The following is a 16,671-nucleotide window of genomic DNA, read 5'->3' on the forward strand; positions in this document are numbered from 1 at the left end:
TATGTTCATGTCGGATCGTCGTCGTCTGTAGTCTTGAGGTCGTCGTCTTGGTGTGGTCGTCTTGAGGCTGTAGAGCAGAAGAGAAGAGGTGAGGCCGGAGCACGGGAGGAGCGGCAGAAAAGAGGAAAAAGGCAAAAAAGGAGGGCGGCGGGAGAGACTCTGCAGTCCACAGCCAGAGCCCAGAGAGAGAGAGAGAGAGAGAGAGAGAGGGAGATGGCTGTCGGTATCAGCCTAACGAGGAGGCCGACGCACGCAGAAAAAGCAACGAGCCGCGCACACACACGCACTCGCTCGCTCACTCGCACACACGCAGTCGTCCGCGGGCCTGCAGAGGAGACGCAGGATGTAAGTGCGGCCTACGCAAGCCAGAGGAGAGGGATGGAGGGAGGGATGGCAATGGGCCTCCCGGCTGTGCACCACGGCTACTCGGCCTAGATCCCGTCTGGCTTGTCCTCGCTGGGCGTCCCCTTTCGCTGTCCTGCCGTCCTCCCTGGTCCTCCTCGTTGCTTTTTCTGCTTTCCCGTCTCGACCTCGCCGTCGCTTTTCAACCTCGCCGGCTGCCTGTGAGTGGTTGTGCTTCGTGCTCGCTGGGCTTTTTTTTTTTTTGGCTCCAGCGGAATCCGCCTTTCCGCCCGAGAGAGCAGGGGCGGAGACACGTGATATCATGTGATGGGAGGAACCTCGGAGGGACTTAAAGCGGCGGCAGAAAGTGGCTGGAAAGGGAAGTACCGCGAGGTACCTGAGGATACCCATACAGCAGAGAGCGAGAGTCATACAGCAGATGCAGGGCGATGGTGAGGATGATGGTGGTGGTGGTGCAGTGAGGCCGCCCTGCTGAGAGAGAGCAGTCCCCTAGTCCAGCAGTAATATCACTCTAGTCGCTGAGTCTCTTTGCACTTGGGATTGCTCGATGTTCAACGGCTTTCGAAGTAACAAAGTTGGGCTCTTATGCTTACTAAGGTGGTCTAACACGTGATATTAGTGTTCACTTAGTCAGCAAGTCAGTTCGACGTCGAGAAAGCGACGGCCAAAGGAAAAGAAAGCAAGGAGGGAAGTTTAGTTATAGAGCTGGGACGGACAAGAGAACAAGAGAGCCAGCGTCACTCAGGCCATAACCACCTTACTCGAGGAGATATCTACTCTACTTCTTTACACTTGGACTGTCCACACATGAGCTGATACCCCACATACCAACACATTCACACAATTCACCAAAAAAGGGAAAAAACAATATACAAAAAACAATAAATAATACCACGATACCATGTCTGAACGCGGCTCTTTTAGAGGAGGACAGTCTCGCGGCCGGGGTGGAGGAGGCCGGGGGGACGGACGGGGGCGTCACCAGGGCCAGCATCGGGGAGGTCATGGCCAGAGCCAGCGGGACGGACAGAGAGACGGACAGGGCCAGCAGCAGCAGGAGAAGCCCAAGAAGGAGAACATCCTTGACCTGACCAAGTACATGGACAAGGAAGTCAACGTCAAGTTCAACGGCGGCAGAGAGGGTGAGACTTTGCTTTTTTACTTCTACTGTGGATGAATAGACGCTGACTGGTGTTTAGTTACCGGCGTGTTGAAGGGGTATGACCAGCTCATGAACCTCGTGCTGGACGATGTCAAGGAGACCATGCGGGGTAAGACAGTACGCTTCAAGAAGTAGATGTTTGAGTATGTTTTGCTGACTGGCTGGGGTAGATGATAATGATAATGTAACGACTCGCTCGCTGGGGCTGATCGTGGCGAGGGGGACGTTGTTGGTGCTGCTCTCGCCGGCGGACGGGAGCGAGGAGATTGCCAACCCTTTCGTGCAGCAGGAAGACGAATAAAAGTACTACTACTTCGTTGATAGCTAATCTAACAATCTACTCTTCATCTACTGCATTCATTGATATTGATATGTAGTTGATTCATTCTTGATATAAGTACTAGCAGAGTCAAAGGCTAGATCGGTTCCGGGCGGGTTAGATATATATAAAAACAAACAATTGCCATATCCCAACTGCCATCCATCCACCCACTCCTCTTTCTCTCTCTACCTTACCTACCTACCAACCTGTAAATACTTTTAGGGAAAAAAAAAGCTTTCTAGGTAGCCTATCTCTTTCTTTACCTCCTCTTCATCAGAGCCTGAAAGGACATCTCAACTCCCTTCTTCAGCTCCTTGTAACTAACTACAAAACAGCTCTGCTCGTCCCGGCTGATCAGCGTCACTTTCTCCTCGCTGCCGGCGTCAAGCTTGTTCAGACACGTCAGCACATGGCCCAGGTCGACCACCGGTGCATTCTGGCTGTCCACCTGGTGAAACACATAGTCTCGAAACAGCTTCAGGAAGTACCGCTCGCCGTTCTCGGACCAGTGCCGGTCGTGGTCGTATTCGGGCCGCTCGGTGATGAAGTTGAGCTTGGTCAGCAGCCGGACTAGTCGCGCGTTTTCGAGTTCCCGGCTCAGATCGTGCGTTAGCTCGTCGTCGACGTGCAGGGATGAGTCAAAGGTCGAGATCAGCTGCGTCGAGATGCCGGTGATGAACACGTCGATGGTCCGGTCGGAGCCCTGGTTCGAGTTCGAGTTCGCATTCTGGCTCTGGTTGGCGGCTTGGGCTTGGCCTTGGGGGTCCTTGGATGGGCCGGCGCCTAGCAGCCACAGGACCGAGTTGTACAGTTGTGCGCTGTAGGCGCGGGAGAAGTGTTCTAGCGCCTTGGTCGGGTTGTGCGCTAACGAGCTCGCTCCAAGTGTAAGTATTAGCTGGCCGAAGCTGACCATGTCGTTGCTTTGTAGGTCCGCAATGGACCGCTGCGTGTCGTGCTGCACCACGTCCAGGATGGCACAGGCGTTCAGCCGGATGCGGTTTTTGCCTGTCAGCAGTATCTTACTCGCGTCGATCACCCGTGCGGCCAGCCCGGCGCTGTGGATGGCCTTCAGGGCCGATGCGATCTGTGTCACGTACCCCCAGAGCACAGGCTCTGTTACATGCGTACTCGCGTGCCGGTTCTGGTACCGCGTGGGACTCTCCAGGTGCTGCTCTGCGAGTGTCTTGGACAGCGGATGGTAGTCCGTCACGAAGATCAGTGAGCTGTCCTGGAAGCTGCGATTGGTAAAGGCGTCGTGCACCGTCACCACGCTGGCGGAGATGACTCTTTTCCATGCCTGTACACATCTGATTGCCTTTTCATTTGTTAACCGGAAGCCTTTTGAAAAAAAAAAAAAAAAAAAAAATTAGCTTGGGACTCTTCTATCAGTAGATCAACGTATATAGCATACCCTCTAGTCGTCGAAGTGCATAGTAGTTGCCGTCTTTACTTGACTGTGCCTTATATACCCAGCTAGGGTAGCCGAAGATAGTAGCATTCTTCTGATGCGTTACGTCGAGCGGCACAAGTGAGTGAAAGTGGTCGATTTGAGTAGGTAGTTGGGAGTCTAACCAGCAGTCAGTAAATGTATGATGAATGAAATATAACAGTTTAATACATACTAGGGAGGGTTTGTAGTGTTGCGGCTGCTTTCTTTTGAAGCTCTTCTCTAAAATCATTCGGGATAAATAAATCATGTACATTCCGCTGATATCCAAGAATGTTTTGGTTATGGGGTCCAATCGGTGCATAGAGATGATATTGTGCCTATTTCTGCATCAGTACTACAACTACTGCGTAAGAAGAAGTGTATTTCAACATACTGGTTGCTGGAAGGTACTTTGGGCGGTGAAGTATGAGGTGGGACCGATACCGGTGTGGTCGTGAGCGTAAGGGTTCGGTTGAAGCGGGTGTGTGACAACCGCTCCGGCAGTGCCTAGCGGAGTCGTCGTTGAGACAAACGGGTCATATGCATTCCCAGCGGCCAGAACACCGTTGTTGGTGGCCTGCATCGAGTCCTGCGCAATTAGTACCTTAGTAAACGGCCCCGTCCCGATTATAAGCTGGAATTTAAATAGGCAACATACCACAGTATCAAACCGCTGTGGCACAAAGTCAGGTACATCCGTCAAACCCCATTCCGGAGTCCCGGTCTCCTGACGTAGCTGTGATATTCCCGAGTTTGCACCTGAAAGCGGTCAACAGTCAGTCTACTTCTTTCTTGATATAAGTTGAGCTTGACATACGTGAGAGTGACCCCTTGGGAAGAAAGGGCGCTGCACCGGCAGCCTTTGGAGACAGTGTAGCCGGCTTCTTCGCCGTGACTGCTGTTGTCGGAGCTGTGCCGTTGTTCGGCGTGGTCGAGGGAGTGAAACTGGGCGACTCAACATTCAACCGTTTCTGCTTGACGCCGGCACCACTGCTACTGGAGGCCAGACATGAGCTATCTGAGCTTCAGAAAAAATGCATTAAGAAAACGCATAGAATCACTGAATATTGTATCTCTCCCAACCTTTCATGTTGCGCCGCATTCACCTTCTGCGGGTCATGGTTAAACGCGCATCCTAAACGCATGGTTAGAAACCCATCGTGGCTTTCAGGGGGGAGGGTTTGCGAATTGGGTTGGGTTGGGCTGGGCTGGTCTGATATCTTGCAAGTGACGAAAACGGTCGAGTTGCACACCTTTATCCTCATATCGACACCTGCCATAGATCGTCACATTGCGGCAGAGCGTATCCTTTGCGTTTTCTACCACTGATGGGTCAGTCACAACAGACGAGATTAGACAAGCTGCTCTTTATTATTATAACAAACGAAACGAAATATGCGGAGGAGGAGAGGAAGGGCAAAGGGTTGTTGCTTCGTCGCTGCAGCTTACCGCGCCCTTTCAGCTTTGGAGAGCCATTGGTACGTCTCCCGTCCTCGAGGCCCGGTTTCGCTATTGATGCCATTTCCTCCACAGATCACAACACACGCAAGTCAGCGCGAGAGAGGCCCCATCGGCTTTGGCTGGGGGGTAACAGATCGTAGACGAGAGATCGATGGGCGACTCCGCGCATTCCTTTAAGCTGCTTGGGGGGGTGTGGGCGCTGGCTGGCGCGGGCGCGGGAGAGCGGCGAAACGTCAGTCACTGACGTCTTTGACTCCAGGTGCTGCGCCAATGGCCCCGGATGCAGACCGGCCCAGGCAGTATCAGACGTCGGCGGCGGACAGGGCACCGACACACACGGCGAGCAGAGAGCGACTCCGGTCTTCTGGCGTCCGTTTCGGCGTGCTGTTCGACTTTGATATCGCTCGCTTTCACTGCGAGAAGTTCGAGATGTTCGTTTTTCCTTTTTCTCATGGCTTATGTAATGGTCAATACCGTACAATTACATCGGTACTCACTGGATACTAGTCACGTGGATGTTATATTACGCAACAGCCTTACGATACATGTGAACCGTGGCTTTTGGGAGCTTTTTGGATATCATCATAGAAGTCGAAGACAACAGAAGAGCAGCTGAAGCGGCGAAGCGAGGACGAAGACGAGCGCTGGCAGAGTCTAGGAAGGGTTACCTGGTCTTGCTAGCTACTGCTGAGAGCTACTTTGGTGTTTAGAACATTCCAGAGTACGGACTCGCAGCTGTCCTGTCGCCTACTTACAGCCCTGAGAGAAGCACACGAGCAAGTGGCGGATGAGCAGCTCGACCACCTCGAGATAACATGTCCGGAGACGATGGAGAGGGCGCTCAGCTCTCGACGAACCAGGAGGATACGCTGCAGACATATCTGGCTGTGACGGGCCAGGACCGAGAGGCTGCTATACCGCTGCTCAGGCGCTCAGAATGGAACGTCCAGGTAGGCTGACACATTTGATGCCCGAGCAGAGACGGTCACAAGGGGGCGGTATACTGACGGGTGATATAGATTGCTATAACTAGGTTCTTCGATGGGGAAGCTCCAGATCCCGTCGAGGAAGCTCGAGCAGCTATGGATTCCGGGGTACCGCCTCCTATACCGCAGACTCGCGAGAACCTCATGGCTTCCGACCTGTACTCGAGCTCGAACATACTATCAGCCATACGGCAGGCTGATCCAGCTCCCCGGATAACTTCTCAGCCGAACGATACTCCTTCCTTCCGGCCGCCGTTTCTACTAGCTCTACTGTTTACTCCATTCAATCTAATATATAGGCTGCTCTCCGGCTCCCTCCGCCTGTTCGGGACATTATTCCCCTTCCTACCCCGCCTAATAAACACCTTCTCCAGCTCGGCAATGTCGAGAATTAATAAGTCCTCTCAGGGGAGAAGAGCTCTTGCTCCAAAGGATACAGCAGCCCGGTTCATCCGGGAGTTTGAGGAAGAATACGGGCCTCACTCGCTCCCGTTCCTTGAAAACGGATATAACATGGCCCTCGAGAAATCCCACAAGGATCTCAAGTTTCTGCTAGTCGTTCTACTTTCTCCGGAACACGATGACACCGATGTCTGGGTGCGGGACACCCTGCTCTCCCCGGAGGTGGTTACATACATTAACGACCCTTCAAACAACGTGCTTCTCTGGGGTGGAAACGTCCATGACTCTGAATCATACCAGGTGGCCAATTCGCTCAAATGCACAAAGTTCCCCTTTGCAGTAGCCATTGCTCATACCCCCAACGTCTCATCCACCGCCATGTCGATCATAGGTAGGATTCCAGGCCTCACCTCCCCTTCCGAGTTCCTCGAGAAGCTCCGCGCCGCTACAAATCAGCATAAGGCCTCTCTCGACCGCGTGCGCTCCACGAGAGCAGAGCAACAGGCTTCACGGACGCTACGGCAGGAACAGGACTCTGCTTATGAACGTTCACTGGCCCAAGATAGGGAACGAGCAAGGCAGCGACGTGAGGCTGAGGCCGAGCGTGAGCGTCAGGAGCGAGAGGCCAGGGAGCAGCAGGCCGCTGCTGAGAAGCATTACAAGGACCTCCAGCAGTGGAAGAAATGGAGAGCACAATCTATACCTGCAGAGCCATCTGCAGACGACAAGGATGCGATCCGTATCAGCCTTCGCTTGACTTCGGGAGATAGGGTCATACGACGCTTCTCTGGGGATGCTGATATAGAGGAAGTCTACGCGTTCGTTGAATGCTACGACGTACTACACCCAAGTGACGAGGATGATGCCAACAAGGAAGACGAAATTAGCCCATCGGAAGTTACAGAGCCAGAAAATTTCGAACATAAGTATGGTTTCCGTCTTGTATCGCCTATGCCTCGTGCCGTATATGAACTTGAAGCCGGAGGGACGGTAAGGGAGCGAATCGGCCGAGGAGTCAACCTGCTCGTTGAGAGTATCGAGGACGATGAAGAGGACGAGGACGAAGATGATGACGAGTGAAGGGTTAGTATAACGGTTACTGGGCTCACTTTTATCATTATAGAGGCATATGCGGTCCAGGTGGTTACTCTGGAGTCATCAGGCAAATGTGAATACAACATCGAATACTTAATGCATTATTATCCTCTCTCATTCCATTATTGTCACAAGCATGTGTTTTTACTTCCTCAAAATCTGCTAGATTAACCGCAGAAATCCTGGATAAGTGCAGATATCACCCCCTCAGTCCTCTGGATGCTCTCAACATCAACCCACTCATACTCTGAATGCAAGCCAGCGCCAGACTGGCCGAATACAATCGACGGAATTCCCGCATCATGAAGCAGAGCTGCATCTGTCCAGGGATCCAGGGCCTGGAACACACAGGGATTTCCATATACCTTGCCAGTAGCATTATATACACACCGGGTAAAGGGGTGATCCTTCGCAATCTCAAATGGAGACTTGTGTGCAACGACCTGCGGAGGCCGGTACTTGAACCCAACGACTCGCTTCTTGATTTTCGCCAGTATGTCATTGACATCAGCCAATATGCCCTCTTTAGTTTGAACAGGGATCGTCCTGAATTCAATTGTCAACTTGCAAGAGGCAGGGTAACTGTTCGGTTCAATCCCGCCCTTGATCAAACTGGCGTGTAGAGACGCTCTGCCCAAATCACTATCCTCCGGCAAGCTGGATTCGTATTCTTTCAGGGCTGTCAGGAAGTATCCCGAGAGCAAAATTGCATCTACCCCGTCGTCAGGCCTGGATCCATGGGCAGCAACGCCCAATATCTCTATTTCCAGCCACGTCATCCCCTTGTGTGCATGGGCGATCGTTTCTAGCGTTGGTTCGACCACGATAGCTCCATCGGCGCGCCAGCCTGCTTTAAGTATCTCCTTGGTGCCAATCGACGAGTACTCTTCGTCCGCAACGGCTGCTAATATGACGTCTCCTCGAGGTGGAGGGGAAGATGTTTTAGCCATTGCCAGGGCAGCCATTGAAGCTGCAATACCAGCCTTCATGTCCAGCGTTCCACGTCCTACCACCCTCTTGCGTCCGGCAGAGGAAACTGCTAGCTCTCCTGAAAGGGGGTCAAGCCCAGATGAGTAGCTGTCCAGCGTAACTGTGTCTATATGGCCATTCATCATCAAGGATTTACCCCCACCAGTGCCTCGAAGGACACCTATCACCGAGGGCCTGCCAGGAGTACCCTCTAGCCGATGAGCTTCCAGATCTCGATGCTCTAGCCAGGCAGTGATATAGTCCGCTATCTCACCTTCTCCAACACCACTGGGGTTCGTCTCGGATGGGTTAGACGAGTTGATCTGAGTCAAAGTCTGGGTTAATTGAACGCAATCATCTGAAGAAACGTCCTTGGGCGTAGTATACGGACGACTTCCTTCTGTCCCGAGAATAACAACAACAGAATCGGAGGTCAGACCGATACAGGATGGGTTTGTCTTTGCAACATGTCGTAGACCAGATAGACCAGCAGCACCGCAAGGTCCAACATTAACCCCCTTTGAGCTTAGATACTGAACTCCCTGATGAGCCTCGTAGTCAGAGATAGTTACGCTGGCATCGACTCCGGACTGCAATATCGGCCATGCAATAGACGAGACAGTTCCGCATTCCATTCCGCTCATTATCGTCTTCGATACCTTGACCTGCGTCATCTTTCCGGCCTTCAAACTCTTGTGCAGACAAGCAGCAACATCCGGCTCGACAGTAAGAACTGACATTTCCTTTCCATTAGACTTGCAGTGAGACACCACAGCCTGGCAGAGGGATCCCACGCCAGCAGGCGAGACTATAACCGTAGTTTTCAACCCTTGGTCCTGCAGTTGGTCGTCAATCTCAGTCAACATCGTAGAGTAGCCATCGACAATCCAAGCAGGGATCTTCTCGTAGCCCTCAAAAGCAGTATCCTGAACCAAAATGAAATTAGGGTATTCGTCTGCCTTTTTCGCAGAAACAGAGATCGCATCGTCATAGTCTCCCTCGACACCGGTGACCGTCGCCCCTTCACCGGCTATCAGGTCTCGAGTATGTTGGTCTAGATTCTTGCCAACGAAGATCTCAGAGGATATTCCCAGGATCTTTGCCATTCGGCTAACGGCCCGTCCATGGTTGCCATCGGTTGCAGCCAGCAGTTTGATACGAGCACTGGCGGCGGCGCGGGAGAGCTCATCTAGAGAGGGGCTGGACAGCTTTAGATGTGACGACACAGCCTGGTAGGTGGCCCATGAAGCACCCAGGATTTTGAACGATGGGAGACCTAGACGGCTGCTCTCATCCTTGATGAAGACCTTGGACACTCCGAGCTCCTTTGCAAGCCTGTCGAGAGAGACGAGTGGGCTTGGTTCGTATGACGGAAGAGATTGGTGGAATTGCTTCTCTGCGCCCGCCACCTCGCGGTCAAGCCTGAACTGCTTTGCATTGGGGTTGTGATAGATGGAACGGCGAGCCTGAGCCATCTTGGGCAGCTTGATAGTCAAGATCTTGGAGTAACGAAAGATGTGAAGTAGATCTAGCGTACAGTTAGGATGCTCAATGCTAACTATATATACTGGTCGAAATGACGCCCTGTGCCTAAAATACAAGGCTAGTGGTCATCTAACTCTTCCGGGCATCAACTGCCGGGTTAGTTATAGGCCTGAAGGATCTCAATCCCAGCCGTCTCGGCGGTTCTTGGACATGGATGGGCCTCTTGAAGCCGGATACACTGAAAGAGAGGCAAGTTTATCACAATAATGGTAAGTATGACGTCGTTAGAAACCAGTCAACTAGTGAATCTAGAGGCTCAGCTCGATATATAGACACAATCCCTTGGGCTAAGCAGACTATAAATCAAAAGAGAAAAGGGAGAAAGAAAAAGCATGTAAGATAGTAATATATCAAGATATCTTCAGGGTGTCGTCTGGCCGGATCTGGGTGCCGGCCTCGTTAGGTGATTGATTGTTTTTAGCAGCACCCTCAGCCTGGGCCTCTGGCTCTGCGGTGATATCTCTACCTCCTTTCAAAGGCTTGACCTCGCCAGCATCTTCAATCCATCCGCCGATCTTCTCCGACTCCTTGATAAAGTCGGCACAAACCTTGAGGTTAAGTCCGGCACTAAGGGCACGCTGGACCTTTGCGTTTCGAGATTCCGATGTAAGGTCACGCAGAGCCCGGGCAAAGTACTCGCTGAGAGCATCCACGCTCCACTCATCAGGGACCAGGTCAAGTACTTCACGCACATCGAAGAGCGGAGCGAATCGGGCCAGCAGGTCTCCCGTTCGCTCGGTACGTTCTGAAGGATCGGCAATATGAAGGAATTCCCGAAGTAGCCCCGCAAAAAGCTGTTTTTGCCCCTCAGAGGGGGAAAACTTCTGGGAAAACATGCTGTGGGATGCGGAGGCGCCTGATCCTTCAAAGAGACAGTATCGGATTGCGGAGTCATAATCGCCGAGGCCGTGGGTTAAAAGGTGGAGGGCATCATCGTGCCGTCCCTGGCGGCCGCCGAGAATAATACATTCAGACACTAGCTCATTTTTAAACGGCTCAATTCGTTCGAGTACTGCAGAGATAGAATAAGGTAGATCTGAGGGGAGAGCTGCTGCGGAGGTGAACTGGCTTCTGGCAGCTCCTCCAAGAAGTTGTAAGAGTCGGAGACGGGACTGCCACCACGGCTCTGGAGGTGCGTTTTCGGTAATGAAACTTAGGTACGAGGGCTTTGGAGGTCGGAGAGCACGGTAGGTAGAGTATGATTCGGTGAGGGAAGCCCTCGCTTCAGGTGATGTTTCTAGAACCGAAATAACGGTGTCAAGATAATAAGATATCAGGTCGTCGGCGTATCGTGTGATCTGGTAGGCAAGTCAGTAACGATCAAGAATAGGTATGAAATAAACACTTCAGTGAACACACATTTTTGGTAAAGACAAGGTGCTCAAGGTAGACTTGTACAGCGCCAGGAGCACGATCTTTCAATATTCGAATTACCTGTGGCGGATCAAACTGGACTCTGCTACTATCATCCGAGAATACCTGGATTCCAAGCTTGGGATTCCTCGTCGCGAGCCAGAGCCCATACTCCTCGACCAGGTTAGGATCTCTTATCTTTACCAAATACTTCCGTACTTGGAGCTCAACTGCAGGAATGGTCATCTCACCACCAACATCCTTCTCTCCTTCGATCGTCCGGCGCCATGTCCTAAGAACATGGCCAGACATTTTGCGGCTCTGATATAGACGGCTCAAGACAAAGAGCCGCTGGTACAGTTCTAGTAACTCGACTGCACGGGTGAAATTTCCCTTCCAGTTGTCAACCAGTTTGTTAAGTTCTTGCCGGACATCAGACGCCACTGTCTTTCCGTTCACTACCTCATTGTGCGTTGCATCGAGATGAAGCAGGAGACGAAGCAGCGCAGAATCCACGCTGTCAAACACATAGGTATCATCGGTCACGCTTCCGTATCCTCTCTTCCGGTGCCAGGAAGTCAAGTATCTGACGAGCATCCGTAAGATTGGCTCTGTAAAGTTGAACTTGATCGTCCCATCTTGGTCATTGGACACTTCTAAAAGGGTATCAACGACCTTGGTAAGCCCGGCACAAATCCAAATCCCCTGCGGCCCTTGCAGGATCTCTTCTCTAAGCAAGGGTGTAAAAAGGAGAATGATGCGAGGGTCTAGCTCTCCGGCAATCAACACATCCTCCACAGATTTAATTGCACTTGGGGTTTGATATTCGGGATTTGTTGCAATGAGGTCCCCAAAAAGCAACAGACTTGCCTTTTGTTTAACATAATTCAACCCGAGAGACTCAGGAGCTGTTCTGGGTAAAATCGAATCAAGTCTTGCCATCATGTCTATTATCGCGCCTTTGTCAGCAATGCGGCAAGTCTTCGCGTCCTGTACCTCTTGAGTGAGCATAAGGGCATTCTCCAGTTGTAATGCCAACGGGTTACGGAGTACACGCCATATCTGATTTCCCTCCCACAGCATGACGTTACTTTTCACATAACCCAGTGTTTTTGCAAATGCCAATTCTTCTTCATTCCTTTCTGCTTCCCACCCACGCCGCAATTTGACCTGTTTAGAGCTGTCAGAGTCGTTTTCAAATAGCTCTTTTTCCTTTTGCAGCTGCTCTATAGATGCCTCCGTCCTCGGATCATTGTTCTTTTGCGGCGTCATCGATCCAGGCGTTCGTAAATCTGGCACCTTGAGCCGGACAACCTGTAGAAGCTCACCGACATCTGCAAAATTTATCTTGTTCGGGCTGACTGTCCGAGTAATCCCAACAGGCCCAGACACGGGGGGTGCAAGCGAGACATTTATTAATGATCGTTGTCTCCCTCCCTCCCCGGGATTCACGTCCCATCTTTGCACCTCTAAACACTTTTCTTCCGTAACTTCTCCATCAGCCTCCGTATCAATGGCTGCATTTACCACTGCCAAAACGTACCCATCGGCATCATCGCTGCTTGGGTGAGAGTTTGGGTCTTCGTCATCTCCATTGTCAAGCACGATAGCATCGGGATATGTCTGAAATTCAATAGTTCCACGTTCCGCAGTTTCGCCTTCGAGGTTGACAAACATACCAACAGCAGGATTTGAAGCATCCGTCCCTGTAACCAGCAGAAACTCAGAAGGCGTAGGTGATACAATATGCGGTTTTAACATTGAGATTGGTTTCTTTGGAGTTGGACTCGGGGTTGGCGGGAGGGGCTTCTGACCAAGTCCATCGCCTGGAGCGGCTGACGGAGACCTGCTTGGAATTGATAATCGCCTATCATGGGGGCTAGTTGGTTTCGGTAGTTTGTCTTCCGCGAGAGAGTCGGGGGTAGATATTCCTGAGACGTCAGGTTGTGTGCTCTGCTGACGCAGCTCTGAGCTGGCGGCTATAGCATTCAAACTAGTGCTTCGTCCATGGGTTTTTACCCCAGAATTCCCGTTTGAAGCAACTGGCACTTTTTCCCGTGCAGGGCTTTCACTCCGAGATGGTATATCCTCTACTTTGAATTCGCCATACTCGTCGTTTGAGGAGATTGGGAATAAAGGTATCTTCTGACGATGCTCAACCTCGAGCAACGCATAGGAACGGGAGTCTGCTACACACGCTATGGTACCCCTTCGGTTTGCAATCAGGCATCCAGGAAATTCAATATTTCTCACTCTTCGCGGCCCTCCCCCAATCTTCACAAGCATTATCTTGTCTTGCATTCCCATCATGATTATAGGGTCCGAAGCTTCCTCCCCATCCTCGGCATCTGGCTCGTCAAGATCAAGACCACCAATCCAGTTACAGTTGGACACCTTTGTTGTCCCATAGGCGGGGCTGAGCTCTGGCAAAGAGTAGAAGAAGACGGATCCATTGCAAAGGACGCAGGCCTTGCTGGCCGTAGCAAGTACTAGAATCTGCTGTATTCCGCAGGAAGTAGTAGTACGAGTTGACGACGTAATAGGCTGCCTTGAAGCTAATATGAACGAGGGCTTGCCAGTTTCGAGATCTGATTCAGGTGGAAGAGAGACAAAGTGTAATATTTCGCCTGCGGAGGTACCAACGTATAGATTCTCATCTGTTCACAAGCCAAGTGTTAGAACAAAGACATTATGAGGCAATCAAATGGCACAAGAAAACCAATGCGTACTCCAGTATTCCACGCAGGTTATATGTGCTTGGCCCTCCCCATCTTCCGCCTGCACCGGAACATCTTCGAGTAGCGGCCGCAGCACATAGGGACCTGTCTCTAGAGGGCTGATGCGCCTCCGTTTCCGGCGCGGATCGATGTCACCATCAGAGCCCATAATATTGGCTCAACTTCGCGCATCTCAAGGCATGCTCTGCCCAAGAGACTCACGCCCAAACGGTGCTCCAAGCCAGCCTCTCTTGTTTGTTGTCGTTTGTTGTCTGTTTTCTGCTGCCTGTTGTTGCATCCCCGTCCCGAAGCTCTTCTAAGTTACGGCGTGGAGAGGCTGCAGCTTATGTAAGCGACCAATGTCCTGGAGCTTCGCAAGTTGACACGGAGGCAGACATGCAGTTGGCGACGACCTATTCTCCCTGGCAACACCTCTTTTGTTGTTATGTAGGATAGATCAGGATTGTCATTCGAGATATAGAGAGAAGATGGATCCGTTGATTGCGTCCGAGAGTGCAACTTCACAGGCTACTGAGAATGGCCGCAGCGCTGAAACTAACAAGACGCCTGAGCAGGTTCAGGAGGAGAACAAATTCCAGCGAGCTATTGCAGTATGGAGAGGTGTGTTCCTTTCTTTTAACAACAGGATCTAATGGGTGGCTTGCTAACTATGTATTTGTAGGAATTGATCTTGCAAACCTGATTGCCAAACACGATACGACCGCCTCTGACATCGTGTCACACCAGAGAGACTCCCTTGTCCAGAGGAAAGATCTAGCGCAAAAGACGAAGGATTTCAGGAAGCTTGACGATGCCTCAAAACTGTCGGAGTATAAGGGGCTGCTGAAATGTGTGTATTTATAGCCATGATGGAACAGGGGAGCTTTTTGCTGACAACCCTAACAGCATATCAGGCTTTTATAGATCTCCTCACGAACCAAGGGAAGGTTTCCTCCTCTTCTTTTCTACAGTTATATACTGCGTTATCCGAAGCTCCGGACCCTTATCCGCTTCTTGAAGCCTCGATCGACTCTCTAGTTCTATCCGAAGATACTGTCCCCAAGTTGAATGCTGAGAAGGACTTTCTGCAGAACAGTGTCAACCGTCTAACATATCAGCTCGAGGAGACCGAAAAACGACTAGCTGAAGAACGTGCTACACGACTAAAACTAGAAGAGAACCAGGATAAGAAGATCCAGGAAGTCGAAGCATCGTGGAAAGCTGCATTGGCGGAAAAGACGAGCAACTGGGAAGCAAAGGAGAAGGCGTTCGAAGAAAAGGCCGAAAGCCATGACCGTTTGCTTAAGGAGCTTAAAGCGAGCTATGAAGTCTCGCAGCGGCTGAACCACAGCGAGAATACTGAAGGTGACACGCGCAGTGCGGCAACAGCAGCTGAGCTCGAAATAGTCACTTCAGATTTAGAGAGAACCAGTATCCGTCTAGCCGAGGTGGAGGCTCGCAATGAGCAACTTAGTCTCGAGCTTGCCCAAGCAGCTTCTCAGAGTCAATCTGAACAAAGCTCCCGCCCCGTGGAGGAAGAACCCCAATACCTGCGATTGCAAACTGAGAACTCTTCGCTAATGCGGAAGCTCGAGGCTGCTCGCTTTGATAAGGACGCGGAGAAAAATACCTGGGAAGGAAAACTCCGCCAGTGCGAACGAACTAGTTCAAAGATTACGCGAGAGCGAGATGAACTCCGTGAAAAGCTTACTAAGTTTGCAGATTATGACGATATCAAGCGCGAGTTGGAGGTCATCAAGGTATGCTTTCATCTAGTCTAGGTACCAATTCCTTTACTAACTGCGGTAGTCCATTGAATTTTCAACTGGAGATGATGAACCTGATACCTCTATTGACGATACCAAACCCTCAAACTCCAAGGAGAATAACTTAGAACAATTGCTTCTTGCACGCAATAAGAAACTATCGAATGAGCTCACGATCTTGCGAGTATCTCACCAAGACCTAGAAGGCCAGCTGGGCGCCCTTCGAGAAGAACTCTCGCGAACCAACTCCGAATTGGAAAAATCAAGGAAGTTGGCCACTAAACTGGAGAATGACCTCCTACACATCCAGCGTGAAACAACCAACTCCTCTGCCATGTCAGTAGCAGGAACATATGTATCAAGATACCCTCACGGCTCCCGTAGAGGGCGGGTATCCCCTACCTCCTCCATAATCTCCGGCTTCGATAATTCCATGTCTCCTACCACTATGGAAGCAATTCGGGCAGGTGAGCCTGTTGGGGGTGGCTCCGGCATTCTTCCAATGGTCCAAGCACAGCGTGATCGCTTCAAGCAGAAGAACAGCGAGCTAGAAGAAGAACTTTCAAAAACATATGGTATCGTCAAATCTCTGCGGGCAGAAGTCGCGTCGTTACAGAAAGATAATCTTAGTCTTTATGAGAAAACCCGGTATGTGTCGACATATAATAGGGGTCAGGCTTCGACCTCCTCGACTGCGACACCGTATTCAAATAGACCGAACGCGACGGCAATCCAAGTTGATCCTGATACCCCATCTGGTCTCTCGCTTGATAGATACCAGTCAGCGTACGAGGCTCAGATATCGCCGTTCGCAGCCTTTAGAGGCCGTGAGTCCGCTCGTGCATATAAGCGCATGAGTGTGCCAGAGCGGATCATTTTCTCAATAACTAGGATGGTTCTTGCCAACAGGACAAGTAGGAATCTATTTGCAGCATACTGCTTTGCATTGCATATCTTCTTATTCATAATGCTGTATTCTATGAGCACCACAGGTATCGAGAAGCATGCTGGCATCATGCTAGACCATGGCACGGGTCAAAATCTCGGCGGAGCGGAGGATGGTCCCCTTGGCTAACTAGTCTTTCTTTGAAACCATATGTG

General features: G+C 51.2%; 6 protein-coding genes across 13 annotated transcripts; 3 read left to right on the top strand and 3 right to left on the bottom strand.

Annotated features, from left to right (window-relative positions):
* Positions 1–716: 716 nt before the first annotated feature.
* Positions 717–2,893, top strand: TERG_07005 (uncharacterized protein). 2 transcript variants are annotated; one of them, XM_003232105.2, is made up of 3 exons: positions 717–1,505; positions 1,563–1,634; positions 1,696–2,893. In XM_003232105.2, exons 1-3 carry the CDS (start codon positions 1,265–1,267, stop codon positions 1,824–1,826), a joined length of 444 nt encoding a protein of 147 aa, XP_003232153.1. In that variant the 5' UTR covers positions 717–1,264; the 3' UTR covers positions 1,827–2,893. The 2 variants fall into 2 exon arrangements, with proteins under 2 accessions (XP_003232153.1, XP_047607110.1); XM_047750305.1 differs by lacking the exon at positions 1,696–2,893 and having other exon boundaries at positions 1,563–1,682.
* Positions 1,695–4,449, bottom strand: TERG_07006 (PAB-dependent poly(A)-specific ribonuclease subunit PAN3). Of its 7 annotated transcripts, XM_047750307.1 has the most exons (6): positions 4,094–4,449; positions 3,935–4,035; positions 3,671–3,865; positions 3,470–3,614; positions 3,259–3,414; positions 1,695–3,185 (listed from the first exon to the last, which is right to left on the bottom strand). In XM_047750307.1, exons 3-6 carry the CDS (start codon positions 3,857–3,859, stop codon positions 2,107–2,109), a joined length of 1,569 nt encoding a protein of 522 aa, XP_047607112.1. In that variant the 5' UTR covers positions 3,860–3,865; positions 3,935–4,035; positions 4,094–4,449; the 3' UTR covers positions 1,695–2,106. The 7 variants fall into 7 exon arrangements, with proteins under 7 accessions (XP_047607112.1, XP_047607111.1, XP_047607116.1 ...); XM_047750306.1 differs by having other exon boundaries at positions 3,935–4,449; XM_047750311.1 differs by having other exon boundaries at positions 3,259–3,614; positions 3,935–4,449.
* Positions 4,450–5,552: 1,103 nt separating this feature from the next.
* Positions 5,553–7,205, top strand: TERG_07007 (uncharacterized protein; the record flags this gene model as incomplete). Its single annotated transcript, XM_003232107.1, has 2 exons — positions 5,553–5,687; positions 5,757–7,205. 2 exons carry the CDS (start codon positions 5,553–5,555, stop codon positions 7,203–7,205), a joined length of 1,584 nt encoding a protein of 527 aa, XP_003232155.1.
* Positions 7,206–7,387: 182 nt separating this feature from the next.
* On the bottom strand, positions 7,388–9,664 carry TERG_07008 (uncharacterized protein; the record flags this gene model as incomplete). The annotated part of the gene is made up of 1 exon (XM_003232108.2): positions 7,388–9,664. The coding sequence occupies one exon, from the start codon at positions 9,662–9,664 to the stop codon at positions 7,388–7,390; it is 2,277 nt and encodes a 758-aa protein (XP_003232156.1).
* Positions 9,665–10,084: 420 nt separating this feature from the next.
* Positions 10,085–13,397, bottom strand: TERG_07009 (uncharacterized protein; the record flags this gene model as incomplete). The annotated part of the gene is made up of 2 exons (XM_003232109.2): positions 10,085–11,032; positions 11,094–13,397. 2 exons carry the CDS (start codon positions 13,395–13,397, stop codon positions 10,085–10,087), a joined length of 3,252 nt encoding a protein of 1,083 aa, XP_003232157.2.
* Positions 13,398–14,217: 820 nt separating this feature from the next.
* On the top strand, positions 14,218–16,645 carry TERG_07010 (uncharacterized protein; the record flags this gene model as incomplete). The annotated part of the gene is made up of 4 exons (XM_003232110.2): positions 14,218–14,425; positions 14,487–14,654; positions 14,711–15,564; positions 15,614–16,645. Exons 1-4 carry the CDS (start codon positions 14,293–14,295, stop codon positions 16,643–16,645), a joined length of 2,187 nt encoding a protein of 728 aa, XP_003232158.1. The 5' UTR covers positions 14,218–14,292.
* Positions 16,646–16,671: the final 26 nt, after the last annotated feature.

Source organism: Trichophyton rubrum (genome assembly GCF_000151425.1).
Source record: "Trichophyton rubrum CBS 118892 genomic scaffold supercont2.9, whole genome shotgun sequence".
Classification (NCBI taxonomy): domain Eukaryota; kingdom Fungi; phylum Ascomycota; class Eurotiomycetes; order Onygenales; family Arthrodermataceae; genus Trichophyton; species Trichophyton rubrum.